Source organism: Leucopleurus acutus (genome assembly GCF_964270905.1).
Source record: "Leucopleurus acutus genome assembly, chromosome: 5".
NCBI lineage: Eukaryota > Metazoa > Chordata > Mammalia > Artiodactyla > Delphinidae > Leucopleurus > Leucopleurus acutus.
Window position 1 is genome coordinate 109,092,625 of NC_139147.1, and position 17,306 is coordinate 109,109,930.

Below are 17,306 nucleotides of genomic sequence, written 5' to 3' on the forward strand. Positions count from 1 at the left end.
TTCCATGTCCTGGCTACTGTAAATAGTGCTGCAAGGAACATTGTGGTATATGTCTCTTTTTGAATTATGGTTTCCTCAGGGTATATGCCCAGTAGTGGGATTGCTGGGTCATATGGTAGTTCTATTTTTAGTTTTTTAAGGAACCTCCATACTGTTTTTCATAGTGGTTGTATCAATTTACATTCCCACATACGGTGCAGGAGGGTTCTCTTTTCACCACACCCTTTCCAGCATTTATTGTTTCTAGACTTTTTGATGATGGCCATTCTGACTGGTGTGAGTTGATACCTCATTGTATTTGCATTTCTCTCTTTTTTGACCCACCTCCTAGAGTAATGGAAATAAAAACAAAAATAAACAAATGAGACTTAATTAAACTTAAAAGCTTTTGCACAGCAAAGGAAACCATAAACAAGATGAAAAGACAACCCTCAGAATGGGAGAAAATATTTGCAAATGAAACTACAGACAAAGGATTTATCATCAAAATATACACCCAGCTCATGGAGCTCAATATCAAAAAAAACAATCCAATTAAAAAATGGGCAGGGGCTTCCCTGGTGGCACAGTGGTTGAGAGTCTGCCTGCCGATGCAGGGGACATGGGTTTGTGCCCCGGTCTGGGAAAATCCCACATGCCGCGGAGCGGCTGGGCCCGTGAGCCATGGCCGTTGAGCCTGCGTGTCCAGAGCCTGTGCTCCGCAACGGGAGAGGCCACAACAGTGAGAGGCCCGCATACGGCAAAAAATAAATAAATAAATGGGCAGAAGACCTAAATAGACATTTCACCAAGGAAGACATACAGATGGCCAAGAGGCACATGAAAAGATGCTCAACATCACTAATTTATTAGATAAGTCTTTTTTTAAACGCACACTGATATGACAGCTATCGCATACAATTTAACAAAATTGTTTCAAATGAAGTTAAAGGCATCTAAGTGCTACTAGAGCCATCTTACGGAAAAAACTGAATGAACCTTTTGTCCTACCCAATAGAAGGAAAATTAGCATCTCATAGTTTGAAAAAAATCACTAAACACAAGATTTAAGCTGAGAACCAGAAACTCTGAAGACTAACCAAGCTGATTTGAGAAAGAACCAAATATTATAGAACTTGGGGGAAAAAAAACAAAGAACTCAGTGAACAGATTAACCCAAGCTGAACAGGGAAATTGTCAACTGAATGATAGATCTGAAGAAAATTTTCAGATAGCAACAGAGAGGCAAGACAATGAAAACCCCAAAATAAAGTTTAATCAATGTGGAAGACAGAGAATGCAGACTCAATATAAGTTTAATTATAATTTCAGAAGAAGAGAGAAAATGGGAAGAGGCAACATTTAAAGAGATAATGACTGACAGTTCTCAAGGACTGATAAAAAGTATCACTTTCCATATTCATGAAGTCATCTGAATTCCATTCGGGATAAGGAAAAATCCACACAGACAAAATATAATTAAATTGCAGAACACAAAATATAAAGAGAAGATCTTAAGCAAGGTCAGAGAGAAGAGGCAGCTTATTTTCAAAGACATGACAAATTATCCTGACGGTGTGACAATAGAAGCCAGAAGACAGTAGAATATTAAATTTCATGCCCTGATAGAAATTAACTATCAGCCTAGGATTCAGTTTTCGCTAAGAATATCTTTAAAAAGCAAAGACAAAGACTCTCAGACTTAAAACCAACCAACCAACAAACAAAAAAACCACAACAAACCCTAGAATTCTAGCAGATCCTCACAAAAAGGATACATTTCAGGCAGAAGAAAATTATTACCAGATGGAATGTCTCAGAAACAAGAACAAAGAAAAGGAAAATTTGTAAGTAAAACACACATTGACTGTATAAAGTAGTAATCATGTCTTCAGTGGGAACTAGGTAAAATAAGTGACATAAATAAATTGGAGAAGCAGAAGGAGTCAATATCTTCTAAAGTTCCTGTATAGTTTGGGAGGAAGTTAAAGATACAGATTAAATTTATACTTTGATAAGTAAAGTGTACCTGTTAAAATTTCTAGGGCAACCACTAAAATTTAGTAAAAGAATGAATGAATAACTTTCCAACGGGGAAAATTGAAATGAGAAAACTATTAAATCTGAAGTCAAGAAAGTTGGGAAAAGAAATATAGAATAGGCGACTATTAGCAAACACAAAATAAGATGTAGAAATAAAATCCAATGTATTAGCAACTATAAAGAAACCAAAGATTGGTAGACTAGATGAAAAATGAAAATTCGGCTATTTGCTGTTTATAAAAGACATGTCTAAAACATAAGGGTACAGAAAGGTGAAGGTAAAATAATAGAAAAAGATAAATGAGTGATTACAAACTAAAAGCTGTCACTATTAACATCAAAAACTAAAAGCTGGCGATATTGATATCAGATGAAATAGACTTTAAATGTCAAAAGCATTTTTAGAGATAAAAGAAGGTCATATTGGTTCAAAAGTTGGAACTCATCAGAGAAAAACCTTTTGTGGTTTTTAAACGTGGTCTCAATATAACGCAAAACGTGGTCTCAACATATATTACGCAAAAATTGAGAGAACTACAATGGGAAACATATATTCCCAGTGATTTTTTTTTTTTTTTTACCATGCCGTGTGGCTTGTGGGATCTTAGTTCCCCAACCAGGGATTGAACCTAGGCCCTCGGCAGTGACAGCATGGAATCCTAATCACTGGATCACCAGGGAATTCCCTTCCTAGTGATATTTTAATATACTTCATCAGTACTTGATAAAGAGGGGAAAAGGTCAGCTACCACACACAAGATTTGAGCAATACAGTTAGTAAGTTTGAGCTGATAGACATGTGAAGGTCATTGCATCTCAAAACTGCAGAATACACATTATTTTCAAACACACATAGAACATTACAAAAAGTGACCTCAAACTATGTCATCAAGCAAGTCTTAACAGCAAACAGTGATTGGTATCATCCAGACCAGATCTGTGATCACAGTGCAGTTAAGCTAGAAACTGATCACAAAAGATGACTATGAATAATTATAGAAATGTATTTCAAAATGACCCTTGGATCAAAGAAGTTGCAGTGGAAATCAGAACATATTTTTAACTGAATGATAACAAAAATATTTTGGGTCAAGACTTGGGGTGGGGATAAGCAGCTAAAGCATGTATAAATGCTTATATTAGAAAAGAATAAAGCCTGAAAATTAGTTAGATGTTGAAGTTGAAGAGTTAGAAAAAGATGCAAAGTAGACCCAGAGAAAATAGATGGAGGGAAATAATAATAATTCCATATTATTCAATGGAGAGGATCAAAAATGATACAGTTTGGCTCTTGGTAAAAGCTAGTAATGTTGATGAACACCTGGTGAGGCCGATTTCAAAAGAAGAGAGAGGCACAATATTCCTAAACAATATTAGGAGTGGAAAAGCAGATGTAGATAGTAAAAAAAAAGTTATGAAATACATTATGCTAAAACATTTGAAAGCTTAGAGGAAGTGAATACCTTTCTAGACAAGTATAACTTATTAAAACTAAATTAGAAAAACTAGGCTGAATCATTCTATAATTTTTAAATTAAATAAACCATTAGTCAAATATTTCTCCATAAAGGAAGGTCTAGGTTTAGATGGGTTTATGAGCAAGTTCTACCAAGCACTCAAGGAAAAAGTAATTTCAAACTTGCATAAATCATTCCAGGGAATAGAGATACATTTTTTGAAGCTGTGATAACCTCAGTATAAAAACGTGTCAAGAACAGTATGAGAAATGGAAATTATAGGCCAGACCTACTTAGAAATATACATGTAACAATCATAAAACCTGAGCAGGCCAAATCTAGCAATGTGTTAAAAAGATAAATCCAATTTGTTCACAATGTATTATCTTGGGATTGCAGGGTTGGTTTAACATTAGAAAATTCATATTAACAGATTAATGGAGACATATCTTATGATCTAAGTAGATGCAGAGAAAATGTCTTATAATGTTTAATATCAAATTATGCAAAAAGCTGTTCAGAAAATCAGAATAGAGCCAGTTTTCTTAACATAAAGAATATTTACAAATAACCTATGGCAAACATTACACTTAGTGGTAAAATATTAAAAGCACTTTGTTTCTTAAGATGAAGATCCATTATTCTATGCAATACTGCTTTTGATGGTTGATACTACTGTATCCTATTTTTTCACATAGCATCGTATCATGAGCATTTTCCATGTTCACTTACAAAGTTTTTGCAGAACACAATTGTTAATATCTAACCTACAGTCAGTGCTACCCCAGTAGCTGACTATTTAGTGCTCTAATTCTTCTGCATCATAAAAAATGATGCAGTGAATATTTTTTTGTGTATACATTTTTGTATCTTTAAAGATTTCTTTTTGATATATTTCCAGCAGCTGAATTACTGAACCAAAAGGTATGAACTCTCTCAAGCACTGGATACCTATTATTATATACTTGAAACCAGCCCTTTCAAATGAAGCATCCATGTGTCTTTGGAGGGTGATCGTATCTCACTGCTCAACTTAGCTCAGAATATTTTCAGCTCCTGATGGTTTAAAGAAAACACACAGGGAACCTGGGGTTTAGTGGTGTCCCCTGTGAGCCTTAAAAAATGAACAAAGTACCCTTTTACTTCTTTCCCTGTGTGTACATAGCTGGGAGGGGGCTAGCTATGGAATTAAGCTGTTTGCAGAGCCCTTTAACAACCGGTTTGGCAGTGCTTGGAAACCTGTGGGAAGTGGGGGAGGGAGTTTATGAAGGGGGAGGGGAGGATAGTGACCTGCCATCTGCGGAGTGGAGTGGGGCCCCTCTGACCAGGGCCTTCTGACCCAGGCGTCTGAGCTGCTTTAGAACCTGTTAGTCTAGGCCTGGTCCAGGGACAGGAGCCGTGGGCCCTCCCATCCCATCCCTGCGCTGTGTAAGTCTCTTGATTTGTTTGTCTTAAAATTAGTGGAGAAATGAGAGAAGAGCAGCTGTCTTTGAAATCTTAGCTTTTAACTGGACTGAGTTTGAATTCTCAACCATTAGAGAGAACTTGGTGCAGAAATTCCCAAACGTGTTGTGTCAGAGGCTGTGAGGTGCAGGACACAGTTTGGGGACTTTTCCCCTCTGCCTTCCTCTTTCTAAGCACTTCCTGTTGTATGAATATTGCTGTCAGAGCATATTAGTTATGTCTTTTGTCTCTCAGCGAGGCTTAAGGAGAAGGAAATCACTTCTCCATATGAGTTAAAGGGTATACTAATGGGAATTAACTCTGTGGTTTCTCAGGGCTATTTTAATTTATAATTACAGCTGAATGATGGGGATATTAGTCGGGGGTACGGGTTGCCCATAGTCCTTATTAATGTAGAATATTAAGTTTGGAAGCTCTGAGAGAGCATCTCATTCACCACCACTCGTCTTTTGTTCCAAAGATGAGGCAGCCCGAGCACAGGGGAGTGAAGAGATTTACCTGACACTGTTTAGTCAGAGGGCGGACGGGGCTGCAGCTCTGGCCTCTTGACATCCAGTCAGACATCTTCCCATTGTCCCTTGATGCCTTACTGCATCCCATGAAGCAGTTACTCCTTTTCCAACAGCAGGGTGAGTTTATGCATTGTTTTAATTTCTGGCTATAGCCTTCCTCCCTGTTGTTAGCAATTTGGAAAGCACATGAACCCCTCAGATAGTTTTCACAATGATTTCTGGCTCGAAAATTTGGCCTTGGTGTTTCTGAGCTTTGTCCAAATAGCTCACTCAAATTTCATTGCAAAGAAACCTCCCACCATTTGATTCTCAAAGAACTGACACTTTGCTTGGATCCCCTCCAGTCTGTATACTCCAAAGTCTCCTGGCTGGAGGGACAAGGTAGGTATATTTTGAATAAGTAATGTTTCATTTAGTCATCTCTTCTCCTCCTTCTGGCTCTTCCCCTTCATTGACCCATAGTGGAGTTGGATTGAGTGGTGGATATGAGAAGAATTATACCTTGTATATTATGAGTAATACAACTCTAGGTTCTTTCCATAGGGAAGGAGTGTCAGGGAGGAAACACGGCTGGACAGAGTATAGCCCTGGGACTGGGACAGTGGATTTGGAGTCAGAAGACATGAATTTGCAACCTACTATTTCCTATTAGCCTCTTTGAACTCATGCTTAATGATGCATGACTTATAGGGCTATTGTAAGGATCATTTTTTTAAAAATACAAGATAGAAATGGAAATATTGTATGAACCATAAAATGATTTACAAATAATAATATATTATTATTATTTTTTTCTTTTGCGGTACACGGGCCTCTCACTGTTGTGGCCTCTCCCGTTGGGGAGCACAGGCTCCGGACACGCAGGCTCAGCGGCCATGGCTCACGGGCCCAGCCACTCTGCGGCATGTGGGATCCTCCCGGACCGGGGCACGAACCCATGTCCCCTGCATCGGCAGGCGGACTCTCAACCACTGCGCCACCAGGGAAGCCCAAATAATATATTATTTTTAAGAAAGAAAGAATATAAAAGAGTGGGAGTGGGAGTGTTGGTTTTTATGGAAGAGGGGTGCCAGAGAAGAAGTGGCTGTGGTAGTAGCAGTCACAGTAGGTGAAGAGGTGGAGATAGCATGTAGTAACAAATCCCTGTACTTAAAAAAAAAGTGTGTTTGTGTGTGTATATACACATACATACACATATATGAATATATTCCCCTTCCCCAAAGTTCTCTTTTAAGACTCTCCTATTCTTCCTTTTCCTTTGTTAGAACTCTGATTTCCATATATGAACTTGAATAGTTTGTCTTTTATTAAGCCATTCAAGTGGCTTGAGCAGATTTGTAGTGTTCCATAAAACTCATGTTAAAGCAGTGATATAGATTTGCCTCACATGTAAAAACAGTTAAGAGAATTCTATAGAAGAAAAGATTTCAGGGTTTGCTCTGCTTAAATACACCTTCAAGGGGTGTGAGGGACTCCTTTACTACCAAAACAAAGGACTTGGATGTGGCATATCCCTAGGGAAAGCCCAAGTAAATAGGGAGTCATTTTGAAACTCAGAGGACCAGCTAAAAAACCTGGCCCAAGGTCCCCCAGTGAGTCAACTGTTAGAGATGAAACCAAAAAAGAGAGCTCATGACTGCCCTGTGGGCTCTCTTTACTCTGATTTGCTGACACATTTCATCAGTCAGAACTCTTTGGTTGCAAGTGACAGTAAACCCAGCTCAATATGGTTTAAACAAGACTAAACAAAGCAAGGAAGGGAATGTACTGGCTCATTTAACTAAAAAGTACAGGGAGAGATCTGGCTTCAGGTGTGCCTTAAATGATATCAGTAGGACCAAGTTTATCTTCATTCCTCTGGGTTGAATCCAGTCCCACATAGATTTTTTTCTTCTCTTGTAGTAACAAGATGGCTGCCAGGAGTTCTAGGTTTCTAGGCTTCACAACTTCACAGCCTCACAACCTTGAGTCCAACAGAAAAGAAAGTTTCTTTTCTCCAACAGTTCAGACAGACATCCATGCCTGACTCTCAGTGGTCCGAATTAGGTGGGCTATGTGCACCATCTGTACTAGTATGGCCTGGGGGAGGCAGTGCTCAGCTTTGTCAGACCTAAACCACGTCCTCACCTGAATAGGGATGGAGCTGACACCAGCTAAGTCTCATGGAAAGAAAGTGGGAGAAGGTGTTTCCTAGAGGAAAACCAGAGGAAGCAGGGGGCTTTAGTTAAAATGAGTGGGTGTTGCTGTGAAGGATTTCTCTTTCCTTTGTGGCGTTTTAAACGCATTGACAAATGCTTATTAATCAAAATTGTTCCTGCTTTTCTTAGTGAAAAGTGTCCTCGAATTTCTAATATTTTCTTTCTTCATGGTGTCCTGCCACCACAGGTTTATGTCTGGTCTGTAGTTTGACACTGGCAACTTTGGTCATGTATCTATAGAAAAAAATGGCAAAAATAAAGAAATGTGGAATGTTATAAAAGTTACTAATCGCTTATAAAATGGGCTTAGGGGGGCTTCTCTGGTGGTGCAGTGGTTGGGAGTTCGCCTGCCAATGCAGGGGACAAGGGTTCAGGCCCTGGTCCAGGAAGATCCCACATGCTGTGGAGCGGCTAGGCCCGTGCACCACAGCTGCTGAGCCTGTGCTCTGGAGCCTGCGAGCCGCAGCTGCTGAGCCCGCGTGCCACGGCTGCTGGGGCCCACGCGCCTGGAGCCTGTGCTCCACGGTGGGAAAGGCCACCATAGTGAGCGACCCGGGCACCGCGGCAAGGAGTGGACCCTGCTCTCTGCAAGTAGAAGAAAGCCCATGTGCAGCAATGAGGACCCAACACAGTCAAAAATAAATAGATAAAAAATTTAAAAAATGGGCTTAGGAACATTTCAACTTTTTAGATATTTTTAGTTCATCTGATGAATCCTCTGCATACTTGCTTGTCTTCTTTTATTTCTTGTTGCTGCTTTAGAGTTTTTGGAGCTTGGAGGTTTTGAGTAGAGCTGATTACACTTTTTCAAATCACATATGTATTCTGTAGAAGTATGTTTATTGATATGGCTAGAATGTCACCATATATTAGTAAGTTATATGAAAAGAAAAAAGGCTTCAAATTAATAGGATCTAGTTTGTTTAAAAAAAAGACCACGGTATCCATGGTGGTTGTCTTTGGGTGGTAAGTGATATCACTATATAAGTTTTTTGTGTTTTTTTTTTAGCTTTTCTGCATGTTTCAAGTTCTAAAAATGGATAAAAAGAAATTGTTAAAGATAAGTAAAATACATACATATAACATTTCCTATAACTTTACCATCCACGAAAAAAGTTCATATTAACCTTGTTCTGAAGGCAGAATTTGAAACTAGTCTTAATAATGAGTTGTTTCTCTACCCGATGTTCCTTAGTCACTGTCAGTTATTAATTTACAAGGATTGGGGATCTGTATGTTCTATAAAGAGTTCCAAATGTAACATATATTAAATAGCAAATATTAAATCAATGAAAGTATATTTTAGTGGATATTTTCACCCATTATGTTCACACAAATGGGATCATGAAACACTCAAAAGATCCCTGCTTTGGTACTTCTGAGCCTGGGGTTCCTGCCAGCTTTCTCGAATAGCTACCTAGCAGTGCTATCTTGCAAGTTACACCTACTATCTGGGCCTCAGTTTCCTTCTGGCTACACCATGTGGGGTTTGAGCTCGTTTCTAAGGTCCCTTTCAGTTGCTTCCCCTTAGTGAGTGCTGGGCCGCTGGTTCATCTAAATCTGGTTGTGGCTGAGATTGGCTTTATTGCACAGCTGTCTTTTCCCCTGCCTCAGCCCTGCTGACTCCATTCATTACCTCCACCTCCGGTATCTCTCAATTTTGAAATCATTTGCTGTGATTCTGGAGGCCAGAGTGGGCACTTCCTTCCTTCAGTCTCATACTGGAGGGAATCCAGGAAATGCGGCATAGAACGAGGACGTCACTGACGTTTACCGAGGGCCTGTAGTGTGTGCCCAGCTCAGGTCTGGCACTCAGGGGTGGCTTACTGTCTGCCCTTCAGCAGCAAACAGATGCCAGGGGAGGTAAGACATGCCCGTGATTAACCAAAATAGGGGGCACACAGCCTGGAGACCATAGGGTTCAATTACATATACCTTTGTGTTCTAGTTCAGCCATTTAAACTGAGTCCCCTCTTCTTAAAAACACCTACCCAGAAGAGTTTGTAATCCAAGGTACGATTTCAAGTCCCACTGCTGCTTTTTCCTAGCAGCATGGGTGAGTCACAGACTCTAACATCCTCTTCTCTCCTTTCATCTGGTTAAAAGGAAGGGCCAAATGAGAGTCAGGTATGTGCTTGTGTTTTGTTGACTGTACACAAAAGCACCTTATTCTTTCATCTTCTGATTCCGCTAACCTTCCTTGGATTGAGAATGAACAGAGAGGGCAAAATAAAGAATGACACATGAGAAGCAACCTAAGTGTCCATCGACAGATGATTGGATAAAGAAGATGTGGCACATATATACAATGGAATATTACTCAACCATACAAAGAAACGAAATTGAGTTATTTGTCGTGAGGTGGATGGACCCAGAGTCTGTCATACAGAGTGAAGTAAGTCAGAAAGAGGAGAACAAATACCGTATGCTAACATATATATATATATATATATATATATATGGAATCTAAAAAATAAAATGGTTCTGATGAACCTAGGGGCAGGACAGGAATAAAGACGCAGACGTAGAGAATGGACTTGAGGACACGGGGAGGGGGAAGGGTAAGCTGGGACAAAGTGAGAGAGTAACAATGACATATATACACTACCAAATGTAAAATAGCTAGCTAGTGGGAAGCACCTGCATAGCACAGGGAGATCGGCTGGTACTTTGTGACCACCTAGAGGGGTGAGGTAGGGAGGCTGGGAGGGAGACACAAGAGGGAGGGGATATGGGGATATATGTATACACATAGCTGATTCACTTTGTTGTACAGCAGAAACTAACATAACATTGTAAAACAATTATACTCCAATAAAGATGTTAAAAAAAAGAAGAATGACACATGAAACCATAAGATCAAGTTACTAAGGAAAAGTTAGCATGAATACAGACAGCTCTCCTTAATTCTGTGTAACCTAAAATATTTCTTTTTTTTGTAAAATATTTCTAATATAAATCATGAATATACTTTTGTAGGAAATAGTTACTACTGATATTACTGAAAATTATTTCCAATTCTTGAAAAAAGGTATTCTTATTAAAAACGTGTCTTCAAAATCGAATACATGAATATATGTATAAATAAATGCATAAAAAAGACTGGAATGATTCACACCAAGCAAAAGTGGTCATTCCAGGAGAGAGGCATGAAATGAGGGAAGAGGGGATTTTCAATGAAAAAATTTTTTTCGAGCTTCAGTATTGAGTTTTTTAAAACTGAGCATATCTAACTGTATACCTAAAATACTTTTTGAGAGAAATCCTTGTAGTATGGAATACTGGGTGGGGAGGGAGTAGGGAGGGTTGTCTCCATAATCACCTGTTTTCTATCTTATTTTACAGTTGGTTCCGTGAGTGATTGTATCTTGGCGTGATGGGACTCACCCTCAGCCCCAGGGAGTGGGAGAAGCAGCCAGATTTAGCCAGGTGGGGGTGGGGTAAGAAGAAGGGGGGGTCAGGTCTCCTGGAGCCTGAGAAAAGGTAGGATAGGTTACAGGTAGGGGAGGGTGGAAGAATGAGGCTTAGGGAGCCAAGGAGAAGCTCTGGCAGAAGCTTTAGGAACCTACACCAATTGTGGTTCCATTAACGAATAGGCACAGCTCTGATCATTTGTTTTTTTCAGTACTGACTCCATCCTGGAGTGCCTTTACAAAAGTCTAGATTGCTTTAATAGGACAGATGACAAATTGTTTCCCACCTGTGGATTTCCCTTCATGCCAGCCTTGCTTGGTTTTGCCTGGCTTTATTCTGTGACCAGAAAAGAAGATGGAATTCTGAAAAGTTGCTTTAGCCAGATCCTGTGAACAAAGGGAGCCTTGTTTGGGGTTATGCACACCAGCTTTTGGAGGAGTCTAATTCATCAGCTGGCATCTCTGCTTTTCAAGTCCTTGCTCTGGTTAGCACTGTGTTTCTCTGTCCGTGGAGGGGCAAGCCTTCTGGAGGAGCAGGCCCACTGCTTGTTCACCCGGCTCTGGTTACAGAGGGCAGAGGCAGGCCCTGGGGGCCCTAAATGGGCACGCACAGTGAGTCCAAGAGAGGGAGGCAGCCTTTGTTGCTGTGTTTGCCTGGCCCATGGCTACATGGATGCCATTATAATTTCCAAGATTTCCCTGGATTGGTCAGGTATGCAGTCCACCAGACTGGTGCTGACACAAAAGTCGGAAACTGGGAATGTCAGTCACCCTCCTGTTAGTCCCCTCCCCGCCTGCAACTGAGATTTCCTGAAAAGCTACCAGCATTGACTGGTTTGAGTCCTGGCTGAGTGTGGGCGAAGCCTGGAGCACATAAACCAGTTCTGAAACTTGTTCTCCATTGGTGGATTGATTCCCACCCCCCCCACCCCGCCCAGTACAACAGTAACTTTGAGCCCCTTCAGGTGCTATTAGAAAAAGCTCCTGTTGTGGTATGTTAAGTGACCTTCTGTCCAGTGGGAAGACTTGTGGGGAATTTCTTGGGGCCTGGGGCATTCCAGCTCCCCACGTGGGGAAGGTGTGAGGCCTGCGTGCTGCCCGCTAAGGCCGGGGACTAACGGCGTCAGGCGGCCAGCATGAGCGTGTGGCTTCCACCTTCTTCATTTTTGTCTCCTTCCTTTTCTCTTGACAGAGCAATTTTGCTTTGATGCTGTGCCAGAAATCTTCTGACAATGAGTTACTGGAACTTGGATAAAAGGAACTGTGTGCAGTACCGCAGGCATTTTCTGGTGGACAACAGTCTGTTTCACGGTGAGTTGCCTTTTTTACTCCTGTAGGCGGATCTTTTGTTTCTGAGAGCACTTTTATTCCAGCACTCTGGTTGCAAATGTGGTATGATTGTTGGGTTGAACCAAGAGCCTGAGTTAACTTGTTGCTGAAAAATTACCCAAGAATCCCCACTGGGCTCATTCCGCAGAGTTGCAAGCTGTGGGCCACCCCTCAGCAGCCATAACAGCATCGTTACTTTCTACCTCTCAGGTTAGTTTATGTCAGTGCCTTTCCTCTTCTACTACACTGTCAACTCCAGTAATATCCCTTTCCGATGTTTGAAATTGGGGGAGCTAGACCCATTAGGTAGTTCTCGGTTAATATCGGTGGATCATCAATCAGGGTTTATAACCAGCATGGTGTGTGCCTTCTATCAGGCTCCATATAAGAACAGAGCAGGTGAGGGCACTTAACCATAACGATCAGGTTGGATGACTGCAGCTGTAAATCAGAGAATAATCAACATTAGTCATTTTCATGGCAAACTAAGATGAATTGCCTTTACCCTGCTGGCATATTTGTTTTGTGTTATACAGCCAGGGATAAGCTCTGTCAATCCTGATATCAGGGTGCCCTTGAGTGAAATTTACTTAGAGTCAGAGATTCATGTGTTGGCAGAATTTTTGGAGTGATCTCCATTAAGAGCTGGTGGAATTGTAGAGGGAAGAGGGATTTCATGAGAAGTGGAGTGCTACTGAACAGAATCCTTGATCTAAGCTACCTTCAACTTTCTAAGTTTGGTTTTTCTTCCCCAATTTAGTGCAGACTTACTGTTTTTTTATTGCTTTAGATTAAGTTTAAGATAACAAACTTAACCCTACTTACTTTGTTAAAGCACATCTTACAATGTTTTTTCACGTTCATTATGCCACCTCACTATCGGACTTTACTCCGTAGAGGATGCCTTCATTTACAGGTCAAGAAAGGGAAGCAGAGATGAAATGACCAGCCCAAGTTGGCATAGTCAGCTATTAGCAAGGTCAGATCTAAAATTCTAGCCTCTACCCTTCCAGGCTGGCTCTCTTGGCATTGCAGCGGCGACAGCCTCTTAGCAAAGGAGACTAAGATATGGTGACTTAACACGCTGGCACTGAGTTCTGCTTTGTTTTCCTGTGAACCTCATCTAAGGACCCTGTTCGTTGCTTCATCTCTCACACAGTGTTTGCTGTGTGGTGCTTTCTGTTACAAATTTACTTGTATTAAAAAAAAAAAAGAATAAATATGATAAAGAAACACAGGAGTTAGAAAAATTAGCTTTATTTTTTCCAAGTTTTGTGCCAATTTTGAAAAAGTTCAGATTTTATCTATTCATTATTTTAGAATACCTTTGTCCAGAGATCTCAAAGGCTATAACAACTTAAAAACAATTTCCTATGTATTGTTAAAACTGTGTTACCACTTAGCGAATTACTGTATTGCTGATAGTTTTGCTGAGGGCTTGAGGAACATGATCCTACTGAATCCTTTCAACACCTTTGCGATAGTTATTATTCATCCCATTTTATGGATGGGGAAACAGAGGTTTGGGGAGGTTGTTGAAGTGGTGATCTAAAATCAAACTCGTGTCTGCTTAACTCCAAAACCGCACTATTTTTTTTCCAGGCTGCACCTCCATTTTAATAGAAAAATTAACACTCTGAGAGGTTTAAGTTCTCTTCAACAGTATTCGCTCTGCTATTAACTAGCCATGTCTGATCTTGACTACGTTATATAATCCTTCAGGATCTCAGTTTTCTCGTCTGTGAAACGAGTGTACTGGTCTCGATGATTTTTTAGGTTCTTCCTAGTTCTAGTCTCTGAGATTCCATTGAAGTATTTCTGAGAATTACAGTTGCTGTGTGTATTTTGTGAGCTATCTTGTCTCTGAACATGAGATTCACAAGAGGGCAGTAGAATACTTAAAATATGACTTGGTTACTTACGTTGAAGAATTACTCATTTGAGAAGATTTAGAGATATCACATCTTCCCAAGATTAAAAGGACTGAAGCCAGTTAGAATTATGATTCTGTTCATTTATAATAAAGCAGTAGCTTTAAGTATTTCTGATAGTTAAAATATCATTTTGGATCTCTATGCCAAAGGATATGTAATTCAGGAAAGAACGATGCCTCTGCTCTTCCACTGTATTTACTTCTGCAGAAAAGTAATGTCTGTGAAGACAGGAATTTATTTAACTTTATGGAGGATTGTGAGGAGTCTTGGTATATTTTAAGCCAAGGGGGCACTAGTGATAACATCTTTGTAGATGATTTCTGAACATTTATGAGAAAAGACAGGACATGTTGAGTTAGAAAGGTCAGATTTCTTTTAGAGGGGATTCTCCTGGTCTGCTGGTAACTCTCCTTACATAACCAAATCAAGCCAAACAAAAGAAACAAAACACCTTCCATTATAAACAGAAAAGAACCATTTCCTCTGCAAGATAATAGACTTTTAGAATATGCAGACTCAGATGTGCAAATTGTGCTAGCCAGACTTAAGCAGTATTCCCAGGAGAAAGGAACCACCTTAAAAAGAGGACTAGGTGGGCAGTAGGGGGTCAATAAAAGTAAAAATAAAAATGTAATATTTGTATACTGTTTCACAGTTCATAAAGCACATTCATAGCCTCCCTTTCTGAGTATAGAGGAGGTAGGTTCTCATTGGAAACAATGTAGAAAATTACCCACAATCTCCCAACCCAAATTGGAGTAACAGAATAACACTAATTGTATGTTTCTACCCGGTCTTTTATCTCCTCTCATCTTCGCAACAGTCCTGATGTAGGAATGGAATACCTGGAAAAGGTAGGAAACGGTGGGTACTAGGCAACAGAAATGAGCTGATTGAATTGACAATTCTGTGTCAGTCAGGAGAGGACCCCTGGTAGGCATTATGATGAGCTGTTTTTGTATTTCCCACTTGTCCTGGCCTTTGCCCAGATTTTTAGGGAATCTTGAATCCAAAGGGATTTTGAGCCTATCAAAGAAGCCAATTGCTAGAGGTTTTCTCTAGTTGGCTTTTGTTTTAACATGTTTGATATAGAGAAAAAACTTGGGCGAAGAATAATTTGTGTAGTATGAACCTTGCTTTAATGGCTTATATTTTCATGAATTATTTTTATTTGAAAATTACCTGTACCCTCAGCTCTTTCTCTTGGCTGTCGTGAATTGCAGCATTTTTTTCTGACCTGGGACACACATTCTTAAACCTGTTATCAGTGTATTTACAATTTATATATATCCAATTTCTAATGCACATAAGCTTTTTTCAAACATTTGAGTTCCTACTTGGAGGTGACTTAATTTTTGTTTTCATGCATTGCTAGTTATAATTGTGATGTTGAAAAAATTGTGATGTTGCTTTCCTGTAAGTTATATGGTATCACCCCTACTTACTATATTGAAATTTATTTCTGTTGCTCTCATGTTGTTATATGAATGTTTCTGAATGACCAAGACAAATCCAGACTAGAAACGTTTTGAATTGAATTACGAGTGTCTCTTACTATCTAGGGATAAAATTAAGGATAGTTCTGGTATTAAATATTTATGTAGTATGTTTTTTAAAAAGTGCTTTATATGTACTTTGACTTTGCCTCACAAAAAACTTCTAATCAAACTAATTAGCTTATTAAATAATTAGTTTTTAGCCAGCCTCCCCTTCCTGGCCAGAGGCCTAATTGGTGATGTAGGACAGAAACTGGACTGCCAGTTTGTAAAGCAAAGTAGGTTTGAATTGGATCCCAGAGACTAGTTCTAGCTCCATTTTTATGACTCACTTGTGTAGCCTTTGTCACCTAGGTGACCCTCAGTTTCCCTCTTTCTAAAATGAGGGTTTTTCCAGATTCCAAAGTTCCCTTCTAGCAGCAACATTGTGGTCTCTGTGTAGTCAAACAGGACGTGTGGTGAACGGGAGTGTCCTACAGGCCAGAACATGGGAAGAGAGGGCTGACAAGATGGCAATGAAGAGGAGGAAGATTCTTGTTTGATTGTAAACTTTGTAGTTACCTTTGCACTGGCAAAAAGCTGCATTTCCGTGTGTGTGTGTGTGTGTGTGTAGGGTTCTTGAGTCCCTCGTGTGTGTGTGTGTGTGTGTGTGTGCGTGTGCGTGTAGGTTGTTCTTGAGTCCCTTGTGTGTGTGTGTGTGTGTAGGGTTGTTCTTGAGTCCCTCGTGTGTGTGTGTGTGTGTAGGTTGTTCTTGAGTCCCTCGTGTGTGTGTGTGTGTGTGTGTGTGTGTGTGTGTGTGTGTGTGTGTGTGTGTAGGGTTGTTCTTGAGTCCCTCCCAAACATGGAGGGACCAGTAGCTAGGACTGACAAGCTTTCAGGACAAACGTCATTATACTCAAAGAAGAGTGGAGAAGTTCTCACTGGAATTCCATCCTCGTTGTAAAAAAGAAGAATGCCAGATCCGGCCTGGTAAATGTGAAAGGAGAATGAGATTATGCAGGCATGAATTTCGGTTCTCATTCATTTCGGCCAGTTTATTAGCGAGGTGTGACTTTGGCAGCCTGTCTGCTTTAGCGGTTTGGGGCATTACTGGATTTTTTTTATCAGAGTGTCATTTCTTAACTGAGTCAGACCCTAGCTTTTCCAGCCAATGACTGTATATACATCCTCTTCTAGGTCCAGAAAAACACCAGCACACAGAGAATTCCTGCTAATGCAATGATAGTCAAGATATTGTGAACATCATTAAGATCAAAAGTATTATCTCTTAGAGGAACACTGAATGGAAAAAATTTCAAAGACAGTTGAGAGAAAGTATAAAAAAAAAAAAGGCCTTGAAGGGAGAGAATGTACTTGAGTCATTTAAGATGTAATAGAACTAATTCTGGAAGCAGCCTTGCCCAGAAGATTCCTCTTTAGCCCCACACTCAAGTCTTCCCCCCCCCCCCCACCCCGCTTCCATGGCCACCAGGCAGAAAGCA

At 40.1% G+C, this 17,306-nt stretch overlaps 1 protein-coding gene across 1 annotated transcript in view; it reads left to right on the plus strand.

Annotated features, from left to right (window-relative positions):
- Nucleotides 1-17,306, plus strand: part of PLCH1 (phospholipase C eta 1) — a 235,274-nt gene that overhangs the window by 9,347 nt on the left and 208,621 nt on the right. Inside the window, exon 3 of the mRNA XM_082840361.1 lies at nt 12,259-12,377. Coding sequence (XP_082696487.1) covers nt 12,299-12,377 — 79 coding nt within the window. The 5' untranslated portion in view covers nt 12,259-12,298. The remainder of the gene's footprint in view (nt 1-12,258; nt 12,378-17,306) is intronic.